The sequence below is a fragment of the Pseudopipra pipra genome, chromosome 1 (genome assembly GCF_036250125.1).
Source record: "Pseudopipra pipra isolate bDixPip1 chromosome 1, bDixPip1.hap1, whole genome shotgun sequence".
NCBI classification, from domain to species: Eukaryota; Metazoa; Chordata; class Aves; order Passeriformes; family Pipridae; genus Pseudopipra; species Pseudopipra pipra.
The window spans coordinates 121,239,056-121,258,864 of NC_087549.1; the positions used below are offsets into that span (position 1 = coordinate 121,239,056).

Consider the following 19,809-nt stretch of genomic DNA (forward strand, 5'->3'; position numbering starts at 1 on the left):
ATAGAAATGCATGTTGGCAATAAGCCTGTCACTGCAGTCCAATTACCAGTTGATGTCTTAATATTTAGATGTGATGATAGCCATGAAAAGTCATCAAGGCAAAGCAGTCTTATGTGACATGGTAGAGAAAAGGCAGGCAGGATGCAGAGAAGGAGCGACAGAAAGTGGCATGGGCAAAATGTCTTTCTCAATTCCCAACATTTCCATGAAGATCAAGGCAAGATTATGACTGTTGAGGCGAGTGACCAGGTTGTGAAGTAGCTGAGATCTCAGATATGACAAGGGATGAGTCAGTGAGATTTAAGCAGATTGTAGATGGCTTGTCTAGGCTGTGAGTGACAGACATCACTGCTGGTGTCAGCACTGATAACAAAAAAAAATAAATTTTTGAAGATGTTTAGTTTGAGGTGATGGTTAGATGTCCATGAGGTGGTGTGAGAAAAGAAGAGATCAGGATAAAAGTGAAGAGTCTGCAACAATGAGCCTAGATTTGGTAGCCAGATTTATTCCTCTGGTGAGGTCACTTGGAATTCACAGAAATGAAGAAAACTGAAGTTTGGGAGCAAGGCTGTCTTTAAAGCTAGATCAGATTGCTCAGGGTGTTCCAAGGTTGCTCCAAGGATGGAAGTTCCACAGCCTCTCTACACTGCCTGTTCCAGAGCAGAACCTTTTTCCACATAAGAGATGCTTTTCTGATTTCTAAACAGAATTTCCTTTCTTGCAACTTTTGGCCATTGCCCCATGTCCTGTTGTTGTGCATATCTGTGAAGAATCTGGCTTCGTTTGCTCTGTAACTCTTCTTCCCTCCCACTTCATGGTGGTAGAAAACTGCAGTTAGCCTTTACTTCTCCCAGCTCAGCCAAGACAGTTCCCTCAGCTGCTGCTCATAGGCCATATTCTCCAGCTCGTCGGTCACGTTACTTGATGTTTGCTGGATTGTCTGCAATTTGACCGCATCTCTTATGTATTGTGCTGTTAGAGAGGAATCACTAGTTTCTTTGACCTCTTGGATATGCTCTTGCTAATGGAGGGCAGAATGTCATTAACCTTTTCCTGCAAGGATGCACTACTGACTCATGCTCAATTTCCACAGGTTCTGCAGAGCTGCCAGCTGTCTAAGCCAGTCCTCAGTCTGCAGTGACATCTCCTGCCCCAAGCAGAGGACATGTATTTGTCTTCGTTGAACTGCTTGAGGCCCATTTCTCCAGTCTTTCTGAATGGTAGCCTTGCCCTGCAGTTTTTCAGCCATTCCCCAGTTTGGTGTCACACGTGATGTTGCTGAGGGTGCTAATGTTCTATCGTCAATCATTGATGACATTTTTAAACAGCCCCAATATTGACCCATGAGGTACATCATGTGTAGCTGGTTGTTGATAGTCTTTGAACCACTGATCACTGTTGTTTAAGCCCAATAGTCCAGACAGTATTTCTTCCTTCAGGCAGTCTTGCAGTCAAGTCCATACTTTCCTCATTTGGCTACTGGGATACGAGAGGAAGCTGTTCTGAGAGCTTTGCTGAAGTCAAGGTAAATAAGATCCACTGGTATTAAGGGCTAGAGAAAGAAAGATGCTTAAAACCAGAGCTTGAACCTCCTTGGGAAGTGGGATACTGTGGGCTAACAAAAGGTGCAGTTTTAGATTAGTGTGAGGGACTGGGGAATACCGTCTCAGAAACAATGAGAAGAAGACTCCAAGATGGTTACTATGGCTAATGATGCTGTTTTAGGGTCTTTGTTCCCTAGATTTGACATGTAGCACTTCTTCAAAAAGTGATGTGCTCTTTTCCTGACTTATCTCAGGTTTCACTAAGCATTTTCCCAGTGCAGATTTATTTTAAATAGTGCTACTTCTCTAGCTATGTAATTGCTGCAGGCATCTATGGAAACTGTCTCAGAACAAAATTCTCTCAACAAACCTGATTTATTAAATGTGGCACTTTCAGAATAGTGCTGCAGATGAAAGAGCATGACCATTGCTGGCTAAGTAGGAGCTTAAAGTCAGAAAGACTTTAAAATGATTAATCAAGTGTTATTGGCCTAGAGAGGATTCCTTGCTAAGCATTGAGACCTCTTAGAGTCTCGATCCAGCTTAGGCACATTTTCTGTATGTGCTCTTCAGAGTTACAGTAATTCTGTAGTTAGTTAGCCTTGTTTCTAGCTGCTTAGTTGCCACACTTCGATGTTTATTCTGCATAGCTTTTTCCTTTGTCGTAAAGGAGAAAGTATTTTATGTAATTGGCAAAGAAATCTAGTCACTGTCCAATTGTGCTGCCTTTGGATTTAGAGTAATGAGATAGTGATTGCAGGAGACAAATGCCTGCAGTGCTGCTACTGTCCAGCATTTGATACTCACTAACTACTTGTAAAAGATAACTCACTGAAATTGTGGTGCTTTCCACAAATTGTAGGTTATGCTTCATAGTTCTGTCTTGGTAGTATGGTAAATAGAATATAGAGGTTATTCCTGCAAAGACTTCATGATTTTGTTTTTATACTATATTTTGTTCTAATTTTCAGTATTTAAATTATGATTACATGGCTCAAAGGGTTTTACCATGATTTAGTGTGGAGGTTTTTGTCTTTAGGTTTGTGGCTTGTATCTGATCGTAGGATCAGAAGAATCCAGTTATCTGTGAGGAAGTGCATGAAATAAAGTGGCAGCCTTGGTCCATTTCTAGAGAACAGGTGCTATATCCCAAGGCTGCAAGCGAAGTTGCAAATACAGAGTCTGTAAAATATATATAAAGTTGGATTTTCCATATCCAGTTTAGGATTTAGACACCTAATAAAATACAGAGAATCCTGCGTATTTTAAGTCTGTGTTTGAGCTCTTCTCAGAGCTCAGCTTTATTGCTATATCTTTTGAAACACCCACATTTTCCTAATTACAATAATTTTCTTTGATATGTAGAAAAATCATTCTGGGGTGGTATTTGTGGGCCAAAGTGAACTATAATTTACGGTTTAAACTGTGTAGAATAGGATTCACATTTCCACTTTTTTTTTTTAAGCATTAAACTGTTTAAATCATTGAAACCAGATTTCATGGTAGATTTTATTACGTTATTGTTACGCACTACTCTGAAATACAAATGTAATGACCTTTATTTTTTTTGAAATCAGTGTGTTCTAGGACTATGGCTTCCAAAACCCCAGTTGGATTCATTGGGCTGGGTAACATGGGAAATCCAATGGCAAAAAACCTGGTGAAACATGGATATCCAGTTATTGCATATGATGTGTTCCCAGAAGCTTGCAAAGAATTTCAAGACTTGGGTGCTCAGGTATAGTAATAAACTTCCTTTATTCCAACAATAACTGTGTTGAATGGTTCTTGCATGCAATGCAACTAAATCATCTGTGTTTGTTTTCTTGATTAAGATCACAGTCAGAACTAAAACAGGACAATGAATACAATGTGAATCTGTAAGGTTTCAGTTGGAGCAAAGATATGATTCTAACCTAAGTAATTTTCTTGTTGTTAGCCAGAATTGCTACTTTGTTGAACTTCTCTGGCTCTTTTTTCCCCTCCCGTTTTTATGAGAGTAGGTTGATGGCCTGTTCTTTCACCTCCTCCTTTCTCCTGCTTCCTTCTCCCCCAGGTCTAGATGGCCAGTGGGCTGCTTTTCATCTGGTTCCTACTTTGACCTTTTCAGGTTAAATGACCCTAGTTAAAAGTTCCTGCTGGCATAGCTATAAGGGTTATAGGGACATATGAGCTTTCCTGCTGCGTCAAGGTGCAGTCCTCAGGGGCAGGGGAAAAATCTAATTATTTCAGTGCTTATTCTCTTGGAGATGAGGAAGGATATGGTGAGAGAAGAGGAAGGAATGAAAAGGAAAAAGAAGGGAAGGAATTGATTACATTAAGGAGGTTTACCTTCCTGCCGTATACCCTGAAAAATCTTGGCCCTTTTCCAGCTAGTCCTATGCCTTTTATTGATCTGTTAATACTCCTGGAACCCCATTCAGTCTCTGAGGTGGCTGGGTAATTTCTAAGTGTCTGAAACACCTTTGAATTGTTTTGACATACTTCAAAGCTTTAACAGTTTAGACAGTTGTGGGCAGATGGGTAGGTGCATAAAACACTGGAACAAAAGAACATACTCGAGTAAGGAGTGCAATGCAAAAATAATACTCTGATGTAACAGTATAAAGGATAGGAGGGAATTTTCCAGCAGTGACAAGGAAATTGTAGGTAGATCTAGATAGAGGAACTGTGTGCCTTGAAAGTCTAAACTGCTGGAGCTAATTGCAGCTGTTTTAAATAATGAGGTAACATCGAGATTCATGAAAGATAAAATGATAAAGCGCACCCGTTAGTAATTAATTGCAGCTCCCCTTGAATAATTACAGAATCTTGGCCTTAAGTGGGAAAGTAAGCTTTTCAGCTTCTTTTCCTAGCTCCTGTTTTTATTTTGTTAAAGCAGCCGAGACCCTCAGGCATGAAACAGACCTGTCTTTGAGTAAGAGACTGGGCAAATGGGAGTCTGTTTTGAACAATTGGTTGTATTTTAATTCGTATTCTGCAGTAGGATCTCTTTGTTGTGGCTGCCCATTTTGCTAGCTTTTTGCCCTCGTAATGGAATCCTTGGCATTTGCTGCAAGACTTAACATGTGATAATAAAGGTGAACTATAATGCTTTTAAAAATAAAGTCAAAAGTATGTTTTAAGATTGTAAATCACTAAGAGAATACATAGGTAGGCTTAAATACAAATAAAACACACTTCAGGAAAATATGTGAACGTAGCTTTCTCTTCTTGATCTATAGGTGTAAATCCTACCCCAACACTTTTTTCAGGAGTTGAAAACTTGTGGGTCCGTGGGGCCTTGTAGAAACTGCTGTAGAAGGAACATTGGGCTCTAAGGGCTGCTTTCTCTTTGGTCTGGCTGATAGGGTAAAATCATCAGGAGTGTTACAGAGGTGAAATGACCCCAAGAGACCGTAAATCTAGCCAAATGTCCATTGTTTAAGGCCAGTGCTGCTACCAAGGTATATGGAGGATGAGGGATGTTGGACCATTAATCTGCATAATCTGTGACTCTCCTTTCTTTAGCCTCCCATTAAAGAACTGGGAGGTAGTATATATCAGGAACCAGCCACCCTCCTAGTAATGGTGAATAGTAAGAGGAAAACTGGCTCAGCTGGAGCATATGGAACCACTTGGGGTGAAACTTGGGAGAAAGTTGGAAGGCTACAAACAAGGGAAAATACTGAACAAGACTGTGAGCAAGTAGGCTGCCTCTACACTCTACTTACTGTCTTTCCCCTTCGTCATATTTACCATACTTACCAATTTTTTTTTACGCAGTGGAGTAACTGTGTCACAGTTACTTTACTTCAGTTTACATGTCTTTGAATCTTATCTCAGAAGATTGAGAGTGTTGCTGAAGTCATTTGATGCATAAAGCATCATAAAAATAGAGCTTTCTTCAGTGTACAGTAATAATGGCATTTTAGGCTAACAGAATTATTAATTGACTTACCGCAAAAATAAATAAAAAATAGGGAAGCAGCTTGGAACAAATATAAGCAGATGCACATATTGAAGGGCAAAACCAATGACCAGTATGAAGAAAAGTTTCCCCTATCCAGTTGCATACTGAAAAAGTTTGGTTGAAAAGCAAACAAGTATCCGAACATGTACGGAACTCCGTGGGCTGCTACTCTGAGCCAGTATGGTCTGTGTTGGTAATGAACAATTAGTATTTGGTATATTTTTTAAAGTTATGCACATTCTTAATGATTTTGAATGCTTAATGCTTTGCAATAGCTTTGAAATCATTCAGGTTTATTTCTGAGACAGGAAGTCCCAAAATAAAAGTTTTGTATGCTGCTTACTGAACCAGGTAGGTAGATTTCCTCAGAAAATATAATTCATATTTGTTAACGGTATCAAAAAGCTAAGAGTGGCAATTCCCACTTTTAATTCCCACTTTGTTTTGCTACTTACTTCAAGGTAGCAGAAAGATTTTTCTTTATATGGTTGTGGAAGTACTGTCCTAATCTGTATGCATTTTTAATCTCATTTGCTTCATATAAAAGGCATGTTAGTATTTTGAAAGACATGGATGGAATAAATTCATTTCTGTGTAGGTGACTACTGACCATGTCTATGTATCTGTGTTCCTTAAGAACTGTTTAAAACTGTAATCAAAATCCAGCTATATTCTACCCCAGCTATATTCTATCTATGTAGCCAGGTAGAAATTTGAGGCTGATGTAGTTTTTCAGTTGTGTGCCCAATATAATATGTTTTTCAACTTATGGTTGAAAGATGCAAATGGGCCACTGAGTCTTCAGGTGATAACTTGCAAACCCCTAAGAATACTGGACATAATAGTTTCAAATAAGAAGACATATATAAATTCAGGTTCCAATTGCACTGCCTCTCTCCTCCTCTAATAATACACATTGGGACTGAACTGAACCAGAGATACTTGAAACTAAAGACAAAGGTGTCATGCTCCTATATAAAGAGATAGGCACTCCAGTCTCCAGGGAGGCAAGTCATAAAATTAACTAATCAAATAGAAAAGCTTTGCTCTTATAATTGCCTCATTTATTCCTGCTAACCTTTGTTCTTTAGACTAAAACATGTTTCCTTTTTTAACTGTGTGGTATACCAGATATTTTGTGCAGTATTAACTTAGTCTTTCAAAACAAAATCTGGGTGTTCCTAAGTCCCATCTATGCCAGTTTCTGTACTTTTTTTTCCCCAAGAGCTTTGTTCAGTGACTGTATACAGTCTTCCCTGTAAATACAAATCAAGAAGTTTCTCATGCTGTATCCCAGAAGTCCTTATTCAACATTCCTTACAAATGTGTATATAACATGCTTTCTTTGATTCTGAGACCTTATAAATGTAGTGTATATAAAAGGAGAATATATTTACATTAGGATCTTCACTGTCAAATCTAACAAAAATTATAACACATACTTGTATTTATAAATAGGTAGGGAATGGTGAAATAGGCTCAACGATTTGTTGATTTGTCCGCACTATGGAAAGTCTCCATAATTTTAGGTAGCTGTTCAGCTGCAATTTCTTTATCCCTAGAGTCATGTGATATGGAAATTCTAATTTATTCACACTAAGAAGTGCATGTAAAATTTTAAGACATTTCTTAAGGTTAAAAACTCAAGGCATATAACATATGTAGCAGAACAGATCATTGAGATACTAAGGTTGCTTCTCATCATTCAGCAACAATAGCTGGAAAATAAATACTAGAAGTCCTATTCACAAACAAAATCTACTTTCTGCTCGTCTTGTTTCCTACCTAGAACTTAAGTCGTTTCTGTAAAACTACCTGAATGACTGAAATCAGATTTGATCCTTGTGGGCTAAAGATAAAAGAATTAGCTGTATTTTTTGTTGCTGTTTTCCCTTATCTATGAATGTATTAACAATGCATTTTTTAAAGAATTATTTCAAACCAGTACTGGACAAAAGTTGTAGTGGTAAATGCCTTCTGAGTGCAACTCAGCTTTAGCTATCAATATTTCTCTGAAAGTGATCTGGGAAAGGTAATACACCTTTAAAGTTTGGTATGTTTATTTGACAACCAGTACCTAATACTATATTTTGAAAATTGTTCAGATCTTTTTTTGTGAAGAATGCTTGAGCTGATAATTTTCTTTAAAAAAAATGCCAACTGTAATATTGTGAGAAACAGCAGTTAGTTTATCTGATTTTTTTTTTTAAGGTGAGCCTCAGAGATACATTAAATAATTTTTTTCTTTTTTCCTCAGTCTTCCTCTCTTCCAATATCATATATAAGATAGGAAAAAAGTGAGATTTTTGTGGTCCTTCATATTTTCCTCCTTAGAAACGTTGCAGAGCAATATTTTGTGTAGATGCATGGTTTTTAAGGAATTGAAGATTCATGAATAGGTTGATGGGATGCAAGCATCCCCCTTGGCAGATGTGGAGGAACTTCCATGATAGCAAATCCTTTTCATTTTTATTTTTTTATTTTTCTATTACTGGATACAATTAACTAACATTTTCATTAGGAGAGCAATTTTTCTAGTGTTTTAATTTTTTACCTAGCTAAGTTGTGACGGATGAATACTAAAACCAAATTCAACAAACATGTCTGACATCTCTGTTTCAGGAAGTGTAAGCTTATACATTTTTTTTTTCCTTTAAAAGGTAACAGAATCCCCAGCAGATGTAGCAGAACGAGCAGACAGAATTATTACCATGCTGCCTTCTAGTCCCAATGTGAGAGAAGTTTACACAGGAGCAAATGGAATTCTAAAGTAAGAATTTTTTGTAGTTTAGAGAATTCCCACTCCTACTTAAGGCTGTATCATGTTGTTTATCAGATGATCCCTGTTGCTGTAACTCTTGCTGTGCCTTCAGGGCACTTAATTCAATGTTCTCTGTTCTGTCAGTATTGATATTTCTAATTATATGAGTTCTCTTATACAGTGCTTGGTTCTGAATGGCTTTTGGCTGAAGTCTTAATTTTATTTTTGGCATAATTTAACTGACTGTTATCTGCATTTCCACTTTCATGTTTCTTTTGCCCTAATGTAATGTACTACACACAGGTATAACTAGAATATTTTCTAGCAACAATTATTTGCTCATTTTTTCTTTTACTTGAAATCCTATAAATTAAATGTTCCGAAGAGATGTCATTGTGTCTTATGGTATTAAAGTATATTAACGTAGAAAGCTGACAAGACTTTATATTGATTTTCCTCTTACTTTTCTGTTTATTACGCAAGAAAATAGCTAACAAGTTTGTTTAATGTGAAACAGTGGGTTTTAACTTTTGTGAAGGGATTGCCACTAAACCTTAAATGCATAGTTTGCAGGAATCTATCGCTCAGAGTTTTTGTACTTGCCAAATTAAAAAATAAATAGTATTTAAAAGTCTGTTCTGCCCATGTGTGCATTACTCCTGGCAGGCTGACTAAGGCTACTGGATACCTCTGAGGATCATGTAGCATCTTACAGCTATCAAGGTTAATAATGTAAAGGAAGAAACATACAGAAGACAAAAGTACAGTAGATTGCCAAAAACTGGTGATGTCTTTTTAGGTACTGATTGTACAATATTAAGATGCATTGATAAGAAAATGAAGTGGAGGAGAGGGATTTCTGTTGTTGTTGCTATATAGGAATAATAGTTGCTTCCTTCCCTGACTGGTCTGTAGTTTAATTCCTCACAAAGTAGGACTGAGCAGATCTAAGTATCCATACCTCAGACCCTTCAGGGAAGATGGGTAATTGGCTCAGTCCCACAAAGCCAGGCAAACAGCTGTGGGAGAACTATCCAGGATGACAGGGGTTTGACGAACAATTGGCAGTACTTACTGACATAGTACAGCCAGTTAATCTTTTAAGTACATAGATGTGGAAAATCCTGCAGGGAACAGAGGCTGTGGAAAGCAGTCCTATGCTGCTGCAGTTTCTCAGCCTCTGTTTTAAGAGAAGGAAGTGTAATTTGGCAGTAGTGGTTGTATCTCTGAGTGACACTCAAGACCTGGTCCTTGCTGACTGAATTGACTTTCTTAATTTTCTAAAGCTTTTTAAGCTTTACTGAAGAAAACGTTGATACCCACTGTGTTACCAAGGAGCTTCCACTGCTCCTTCTTCTGAGCACAAGGGGAGACAATGGAGTGCTTTATCTGCACGCTGGTTTTCATTGCATGTGTTCAAACTGTGTGCAGCAGGTCAGACCTCCCATGAAAAAGGACAGGTTTTATGTATGGAGCACTGTTTGGGTCTGGAGCTCCAGTGGCATCTACAGCCGTATGTATATATTGAGAGACTATTTCCAGCAATCTAGGTAGTTCAGTGAAGTGAAAATCACTGTACTGCCAGCACCACGGAAGGTGCAGTGAAGCTCTTCATCTGTTGTGTAGCTTTAAATGGGCCACCATTTTATGACTGAAAAACTGTATTGTTTGATTTCATGGTGAATGCTGGTCAAGTGGACTTGAAATCATGGTGTAATTCAATGGAAAAAGGGATAAAACAGCTACCCTCAACTTTTTTATTATGGAGGGCATTAAATTTTTTTTTTAATTTAAAAATTTATTTTTTTTTAATCACATATGCAACTTCCTCTGTTCTACAGTTCTTCTGCCTAAATTTACTAGCTATCATTGGGAAAACAAGATTTTTCTCCATGCTTCACTTCAAATCTTCTGTAGGTTTTTGTGGTCTTAGTTATGATCTTTATGTGGAATAAATAGTAGCAATGATTAAAAGAATGAAATCAGACTATTCTGCTAAGAAATTAAGATACTGTATATATAAAAAGAACATTGCATTGTTATATATTAAATTTTAGGCTGAATCAACATTTAGGTCAGTTACTTAGAATGCATCTTAGATGGTCTGGATATACTGTTCAAACTTTTATGATGGCAGGTTTTCCTTGTGCACTCCTTTTGTGTAATTTTTTATAATAGTGTTTAGGAGGAACATCCTTTTTTGTGTTCAGATATTATTAGGCTTTGAGTGATTCAAAACTGCATGCTATACATAATCAGCAGTATAAATATTGAGCAGATCTTGCTCAATAGGGTTTAAAACTTTGTGTTTCTCTGGGTACCACAAAGTGTCTATAAATTTATCATGCTGAGGAAAGCCAGTGCCATGGTAACAATTACAGGTGTCCTGTGAAACAAATACTTGATAATAACAACAACAGCAGCAACAACAAATCATTTTTATTTTAGGAAAGTGAAGAAAGGCTCATTGCTAATAGATTCCAGTACTATTGACCCAGCAGTTTCAAAAGAATTAGCCAAAGCTGTTGAAAAAATGGGAGCTGTTTTCATGGATGCCCCAGTTTCTGGAGGTAAGTCTTCATTAACAGTTTACCTCACATTGGACACGTTGTCTCTTTGCAGTCTCGGTCACCAGTTTGTACCTTTGTTGCTACAAGTTGCTTTTCTTTGCTATATGTACAGTATTTTGGGGGTGTTTGTTGTTGTTTGATTACATTACAGAAATGTATGTTATTTTATGAATATTTTTGGTTTAGGAGTATGCTTTTGTGTTAGACCTGGAGAAACTGAGCTTTCTTAGGATATGGTACAGGGTTCCTTTTAATTTAACTTGTTTCTTAAAGTTGCAGATATTCATATCTCTTCAGCCTTCATCTGTTTCTGTTATGGAAAAACTGTTTGGTCATCATTAAGCAGTTTTGCTGCTTTTTCATTAATTAAAAAGGAGGGAATGAAGGGGGGAATATAGGATTTCTTGATCAAGAGAAAACAGCTTTCATCTGGTTTTATAACAGTTGAAGAATGTGGGTAGTATTTGTCTATTCTTGAAAGTTGCTGGCTATTGATCTCTTATTTCTCATAAGAAATAATATAGAGCAGGGAAGTCTTTCATTTTGTGGACTGAGGAGAGCAGAAACATAAAATCAATGTTTTGAGAACAAAACCATAGCTGATAGTTACTATTGTTGAATTCTTCTCTAAAAGACCTAGAATTAGAATGTGAGCGCATCCCCATTTATGTGGGAAAATCTTGGGGTTTTTACAATCCCCTCTAAAAATTAATCTAATTGGCATTGCGAGAATTCTTTTTTTTCCTGATGAGTGTGGTTGAGGAGCAATAACTAGCCATCTTTTTAATTTTCAACTGAAAACTAAGGCAGGATTTGACTAGGTACTAGAAGCCAAAATTTTCATCAAGTTCTATTGTGAACAGAAAGTAGGAAGATCCAGGTAGGCAATACTGAAGATTATAATGGAGAAGACAAGATTCTTGCTTCCCAGCCAAAATATTAATCCTGTTTTATAAAGTTAAATAACTTGTCAGCCTGGGAATAAAAACAGCAGAAAAAGTGTATTGTGGGTGGATTATGTATCTATCTGATCCTTTTTTAAACAACTGCATGCCTTTCTGCTTTTCAGTTGGGCAATTCTGACATTATCTGTGTGGTTCTCTTCAGTCCCTTTCTGCCAGATATGTTGTTTACCTGAGGGAATTATTTACCTTTTAGAAATGTCTGTAATTTGTTTTTACCTGTTAGTTTTTGCTATAAGGCTGACTATGCTATAACTACAAAGATAAAAGTTTGATTCCTAAACAACGCTTGCTGTTTGGGGGAGTTTGTTCCTTGAGAAAATGTTAAGGCCAAGACAGAGTTAATATGATAACATATAGCTGACTAGTATGAATACAGATGACTCTTTTGGTTTTAGTTTATCTGAATACAAATGACTTGGTGTTTAGTGTCAGTTACAGATTGAGTGATATTCTGAAGGAGAAGGAAAGAATCAAGATTTAACTTTCTAATACTTAATATGTTTGTGAATGCCAAGGAGTTCAAAGAAATGTGGAGAAGTTAAAGGTTGGAAAAAACCTTTAATGTTATGCTTTGTTATTTCCATCTTTCAAGACCTAACACATCAAGTCTTTGGGGTATTTTTGTATGGCCTGACTGCATTGTTGGCTGTCAAACAAAACACTAAATGGAGAAGTATGCTCGACTCTCCAGAAATTGGCAGGCATTGTTCTGTGGCAGTGAGGAGGAAGAGAAAGCAGCATGTGTGAGCTGTCCCCTTTAGATCTCTCTGTTTACTGGCTGTTATTGGCACACAACTCCACTTGTGTTTTTAGGTATTTGGGTGTTGCCTCATGGATGTTAATATTCATATGCGCTGTGAACAAGTTATTTCACAAACTGAATAATATTTTGGAAATTTCTTGGTCTAGAAACCTTAGTGAGAACTAGTAGTGATTTTAATCCTGTCCTGTCATTGCAAATGAAGAATCTTTGTGCATAGCATTAGGGCCAGATTTTAGTGGCCTGTTTGCAGCTTTACCCCTAAAAGATTCTTTCCCTTGATCTTTTTTCAGATGGGCCTGCGTGCCAGTGTAGTAGTGCTTTCTTCTTCCGTGGCCTACAGCATTTACTTGCAGCTTACAGTCAGGACCCATTAAGTGGAAGTCGATGCACCAAGTTACTATAGTATTATTTCGTATTAACTGACTTTAGAAAATACTTCTCATCCCAGTAGTTGCATGCAGATTATGCTGCTAATGCTGTCTAGAGATAGCAATCGCTTTACCCTGGGATTAGGATCTCTTGCAGGTCCGCATGAGAAAGTTGTATCTTGGTTCACAGTGCTGCCCTGATTTGTGACATCTTAGTGAGCATGTGACTAATGAGGAAACACCTTCAAAATCTGTGTTTGTTTAATACTTTTTTTTGATCTAGAGGAGTAAATTTATCTCTTGGTGAAGATTGGATTCTGCATTTTTGTATGTATAAGAGGCTTTTAAAGTACACATTATCACAGGAATGTATTTAAAACTGACTTCTGTTGGCACAAGACACAGTATCTAAATTTAGCCTTCGAGAATTGTGTCAAGTTTGTTCTCCCACTGATTTCAGTAAAAGTACGATAGAGATTCTCACCTTGCAATCCAGAGCAAACTTTACTAATGGCTTTACTAATGCTGCCATAGTGGTTCTCTTTCTTTAACTCAGTATACAAAATATGCATTGTCTGAAGTACAGTGGGTGAATTTTTTTTTTATTTCTGATGTGATGCTTTCTTCAGTGTAAGTATTGTTAGTTCTCGGATACTACCTTTTCAACTTTTTTCCCCTTCCACTGATTTAATTATATCAGATCCATATCTGCTCAAAATACATGGTACTGCATTCTGCTTTAACGTCACAAAAAGACATGACAGCTTGATTTGCTTTTCTGTTTTTGGAAGTACAAAGAAAATGTTTTCAATTCTTTTGTAAGGATGGTTCTTTAAGATCCAATAATGAAACTTAGGGAGATCTTCCCCTTCACTGTATATTTTAGCCAAGATAGTCATGAGTAAAAAAACCAGAGTACTAATTGTTAATAACAGCTGCCATGTAGAGAACTGTAGTCATGTTAATATGGTAACAAACAGTAGAATAGAAGATTATTTTTTTTAGGAGCTGTGGATTGGAGGTGGCTAGAAAAGGTTGGAGTTTCTATTCCAGCTGTCATTTCAAACCATTTCATCTTATAGTGCTGCATCCGTAAGATCTAGTTAGCGATTAAGTGATGGAAAAAATACTAATAGTACCATTGAGAAGTTGAGACTTCAGCTCGCTGGTAATGTAAAGTATAATGTGAGTTCTTGAAGGGTGAAATGCAGACTTATTCCCTGTATTGGAAAAGAATTATTAGAAATACTGTGAGATCTTTAATTTGATTTTCTCTCAGTGAGCAGTAGATTTCATTATTTTGATGGCAGGATCAGACTGATAGCAGAGATTAAATAGACCAAACAGAATAATTTGTGAATGTGTTTCTCTTACATTGGTGGCTTGCTGTAGTGTCTTTTCCTAGGGAAAGAGAGGAGTTAAGACTGTCTGCACACACTAGTGCTTGCAAAGATGACTTGAAAGATGTTTTTAGACTAGACTAAATAATAAAAATTAGTAATGAGCAGTTCAAATGTTGCATCTTTTAGCTTGTAAATTCTGTTGTAATAAAGATGCATAATCAATACATTTGCCAGAATAAAGCTGGTTTAATAGACCTGTCTTTGTTGAAGAGCCTTTGCAGAGCTACTTTTTAACTGGCTTCACTAGATTGTGTCTGCTTTTCTTTAACTTTGTGCACTTTTAGAGAAATGTTATCTTATGACTTCATGAGAGCAGAAGAGTTGGTGGGTTGACTCAATGTCTCTAATTTGAGACATTATGTACTTTTTTAATAAACAGAAGGCATAAAATGAGGAATCTCCTGAATTCAGTGGTATAGAGCTTTTCTTTGGTTTTGGCTTCTTGACCGGGTAATGCAGTGATTGGATCTGTTAAAATGTTTGAAGCACTATCAAGGTGAAACAGGTTCATGAATTTAGAACTAATAATTCTGACCTATCCCTTTATCAGTGGCTGGTGATCTTACTGGCAAGGAAAAGAGCTAAAGGCATAGCCATATTTGCTCCATTGTTATTTCTGGTTTTACGCTTTTATGCTTTATTTTTAAATCCTGAATGTGTGTACTCAGAATGGCCACAACATTCTCTGTGCTTCTGGTACTGAGCATAGCACTTTCACTGCACTTTATCTCTGCCCTTCCTCAGTCACTACATGTCTTGAATAATCTTTTCTTTCCTGACAGGTTTCTTAATTTTTCTGTTTACATTTTTTTGCTGAATGCATCTGATCATATTAATTTTTTGCAAAGTCTGTGATGTAGACATGGTGGTAGAAATTACAATGTACAACCTAAATATTAAAGGTAGTATGAAAAATGTTACTGAGTTGTTCTGAAATTGAAATTAGGGAAAAGTAATACGAGAAGTAATGATGACAAAGAAGGGAAAAATTGAGTGAACTGATTTAAGGAAGCTGAAATGAGGATGAAGAAATATTTTGAAACCTGAGATACTTAAAAAGCTTTTGATTTCTAATAAGTTACAATTTAAATTATTTAACAATACTTACATTTGTCAAAATAAGGCTGGTTTAGTAGACCTCTCTTGTTGGAGAGAAGCTGAAAAGGAGTGAAAATCTTGAGAATCTTACACATTGGCAAAATGAGTATTTTGACACTGTGGCAGGAGGAAGTATAAACCCTGTGCGGAAATCACAATGTTGGCAGCAGCTGCTGTTACAGAAGAGTTAGACAGTACATTTACTGATGTGCTGACTTTGCAAGGCTATTTTTCTTCTCTAAGTTTATTATGCCTTTTATTTTATTTTATTTTATAGAGATGCAAAAGGTAGCAGAAGGTAAGGAAGAATAAACAGATTTGTTGAGAGTATCATCTCAAAACGTTCACTGGAGTGGAGACAATTATCGTACAATGTCTAAAAGAGTGGAATAACTGATTTTATTAAAGTATATTGTATATTTTGGCAATAAAATTGTGTGTAGTCTGGCCAAATAATGACCAATGTGCAAGGAAACATATCTGTCTCCATTTATTCGAAGGTGTAAAGATGAGTTATTCAGGCTGGCCCAGTGCGATATAACCAGGAATAATAGACTGGAAATCATTAAGGAAAGAAAAATGTGTGCTGTGTCTACCAGGAAAAACGTCCTAACGGCATTCTTCATACACTGTGGAATAATTTCCAAAGGAGGTGGTTGAAGCCAAGTATCTTGACATGCTTTAAACTGTACTGGGCAAAGTGCTAGGAACTATTCTGTAGGGAAAAATCTACAACTGGCAGGAGGATGGCTACATGATCTAATCGGTCTTTTCCATTTCTAATGTCTATAGTTCTGTTGTGTTCTCACACATGGTGTTCAAAAACAGTTAAAGGAAAGCTGTCCAGATGGAAGTTAGAAATCCCTGTGGCACTCTTTGAAAAAGAGTAAAGAATAACTGCAGAATTAGAGCCAACATTCCTTCTCTCAGTAAAAATAGTTCTAATATCCACAGCTGTACGTGAGCTGTTACCACATTCCTAATAACTGCTCTGTTTGCTCGTGGTTACTTTAATGCTAATATCTAGCTCATCCTGTCAAGTGTTCTGAGATATCCAGAGCAAGAAAGATCTTCAAATGTTAGCCTGTCATAAGTGCTAGGAAATAAAAGTTAATTTAATTTAATTTTTTAAATTTTGATTGCTTTTTCTAGAGGATGTTTAAAGTTAAGGAGTTGCAGGTGGTGTTTTGGAATGTTTCTGGAATGAAGGGATGACTTCAAAGCTTTCTACAAAGTTTGTTTTGGTTTTAAACATTCATGGGCTTCTTTTTCTCTCTTTTTTGCTCTTTCAACGGAGTCTCTTGTTCAAAGTGTGCATTTTTCATGTAGTCAAAAAAACCTAGGCTGACTCCTGTGCTTGAAACAGTGGGCATGATGAGCACCAGACCTTAATAATCCCCTAACTCTATCTGAATCCTAATTCCATCCTATGCTAAATGTGGATGGTGCACGTCAGTGTTGAGCCCAACACCACGCACACCAGAGCAGGAACTACAAACTGGAAGGTTCTGCACAGAGTAGGACTGGGAGTACACTGTGCTTGCACAGCAGCTGTCAGTGTGGGGATAGTCCCACCAGCACTGGAGATGCCACTGGAGAAAATGCAGCTTACTCTGAATTGTAATACAAAGCAGTTGTACTTGCAATTCAGTGTTGCCTCAAACAGATTTTTTCAGTCTGTATGTGGAACTCCTCTTGTTTAAAAAAAACCAAGAAGGCCATAGAAACCTGACTTACTGTCCTGGTTTCAGCTGGGATAGAGTTAATTTTGTTCCTAGTAGCTGGTTCAATGCTGGGTTTTTTTTGATTTAGAATGAAAATAATGTTGATAACGTACTGATGCTTATTTCTTGCTAACTTGTGCTTACTCCAAGTCAAGGACTTTTGAGTTTCCCATGCTCTGCCAGCGAGGAGGTGCACAACAAGCCGGGAGGGAGCATAGCCAGGACAGCTGAAACGAACTGGCCAAAGGGATATTCCAATGCAGATAATGTCATGTGCAGAATATAAACTGGGAGGAATTGCCTGGGAGGGGCTGATTGCTGCTCAGGAACATTGGTCAGTGGGTGGTGAGCAAGTGTATTGAGCATCACTTGTCTTTTTTGGGTTTTATTTCTCTCTCTCTTTTCATTGGCTCCCTATTCTTCACCATTTATTATTAGTGATATTATTGCATTACTATTCTCATATCAATGTGTGGTTTTTACCTTTTTTTGTGGTTTTCCTCTGCACCCCACTGGGGGCAGATGAGGGGTGGGTGAGCGAGTGGCTGTATGGTACTTACTCGCTGGTTAGGGTTAAATCACAATGCATATTTAAATGGACTGGACCACTGAAGATGTGGCCCAACATAGAATTAGATTTTTATTTTGTCTCTTATTCAGCAAGGGAGATCTGCAGGTCTTACACTTAGACCCATAGGAAGAAACATTAATATCCTAAGTATCCGAACCTTAGGGCACATCTCAAGTGCACACTTGTGCAAACTACTCTGTGTTGGAGAAGACTCCTTTGAAGGCCCTTCAAATGCTTAAACTAAAGGACTAAAAAAGAAAAAAAAAAAACAAACTCAGATGGGGTAAACTTTGCACACAGGGACAGCTCACCTTGTCTTGTAGTGTAGGCCTTTGAAAGTAAATTGCTTGTTGATCCCTTAAATGGCTGAATCCAGGATCAGTAGGAATGAAATCTGATTTTCTATTGACTCCCATCTGGATCATGGTAGTATTCTAGGTTCCTTCTGTTTCATTTTAAAGTCACGATGATGAGTTGGGCAAGAGTGGGATTTGTTTATGACAATATTATCCTGTGATCTGGAGCCATTCTAAATCACTGGATTGGATCACTGGATTGCAGAATGGCATCTTGTAGTGGAGGACATCCTTATGTTTTGGCAAGTGTCTCAAGTTGTGCTAATGAAAATGGGGAGAATGTTCTAGCAGAAGTACTCCTCTGCACTTTAAACAAATACCTGAAAATTACTCCATATTTTTAGTGTGGTATTGCCCGTGGTGAGACATTTCAGTAGCTTGAGCTTTTGTCCTTAGCAAAATGGCTCCTAGTTAATCCACAGGGAGCACATAAAAATACCAGGATTTCCTAATTCTTCCTCCTTCAACCACATTTTTGAAAAAACCATGGTTTGTATGATTAAATAAAAGGATAAAGGAAACAGTATTGCCTTTTGATAAGCATTTAGAATTCAGCTGTCAGCATACAAACTGTGTAAATGTTCACCTTTCAGTTTGTCCAACGGTATTTAATTCTGTTGGCTCACCGCTTCCATCTATGGAAATGCAGAGGACAGTCATGCAGTTCCAGAGCTGAAGAAACACTTTTTAACTACAGTTCTCTTCATGCCAAGCACAACATAGGACCTGAAGTGGAAAAGAAATTTACTTACTACACTGTATTTGACCTACAGTTTTAACCCTTAAAACTTGGTTATCATTTTTGTTCCTGTACTTTTGCTGGGACACAGTGTGTGGAATTTCCTAGACCTTAGACAGCTTTAACCTATATCTGTTCATAAGAAGAATTAAAGTGTGGCTTGACAGGAACAGAGTAATGCATGGAAATGTCACCCTAATGCCATACCTTCAGTTTGTATTCCTGGTTCTGTAAGCAGTTGTGGTTTAATTATTCTGTGTAGTGGAAGAACATTAAATTTCTTTGCAGTAAAATGAGGGGGTGGGGGACACTCTGAAACACTATGTAATTCTTTATTAAAATCTTTACATATTTTAAGTAAATCCACATAATTATTTGATAGTATCCTGTGTATTGTTTGACTGTTGGTAAATTAATGGGGTTTTTTAATGTGAAGTTTAGTCTGACACATAATTATTATCCATTTGCTTTATTTAATATGAGTTGCTGCAAACTGTGTAAGATCCTACTTACTCAGTAACTATATAGTTTAACCATACACAGTCAGAAGTGACACATCTTTGCTGTCATTTTGTTTTCAATCTGTGTTTCCATTGCTTTCTGAGAATGTGTGGTGGGAATGTGTGGCTTGTGGCTCTTAGTATATTTGCCACGGGGAGTACAGAGAAAATCACATTAACTTTTAACCTTGGCTGAGGATCATACTACTTGTATTTCATTTGTGTCAGATTTCTTGAGTTTGCTTAATAGTGTGGATTTTCCTTATGGAACTAACAGATAATCTGTAGAGGTATATGACTATACATAATTAGCTCTTCAAACTTGGTCAATTTCTGATGTCCAACATTTTTCTGATTAAACTATTTCCCAGAATTGCTATAACTGTTGGTAGTCTGAAAGCAGTATTTGGTGGCAGCTAGATGCTTTTTGTCTTGAATAAGGCATTTTATGTTGCACTGCAGGGAGAATAGAGATTTCCTTTCTCTTTCAAAAGT

General features: G+C 37.2%; 1 protein-coding gene across 3 annotated transcripts in view; it reads left to right on the forward strand.

Moving 5' to 3' along the window:
- HIBADH (3-hydroxyisobutyrate dehydrogenase) overlaps nucleotides 1–19,809 on the forward strand; it is a 90,088-nt gene that overhangs the window by 5,225 nt on the left and 65,054 nt on the right. For 2 of the 3 annotated variants that reach the window (XM_064674289.1, XM_064674272.1), the window contains exons 2-4: nucleotides 3,122–3,282; nucleotides 8,157–8,266; nucleotides 10,706–10,827. In XM_064674289.1, the coding sequence (XP_064530359.1) occupies nucleotides 3,122–3,282; nucleotides 8,157–8,266; nucleotides 10,706–10,827 (393 nt within the window). Of the gene's footprint in view, nucleotides 1–1,203; nucleotides 1,526–3,121; nucleotides 3,283–8,156; nucleotides 8,267–10,705; nucleotides 10,828–19,809 lie in introns of those variants that run through there. The other variant, XM_064674281.1, reaches the window with a different exon arrangement.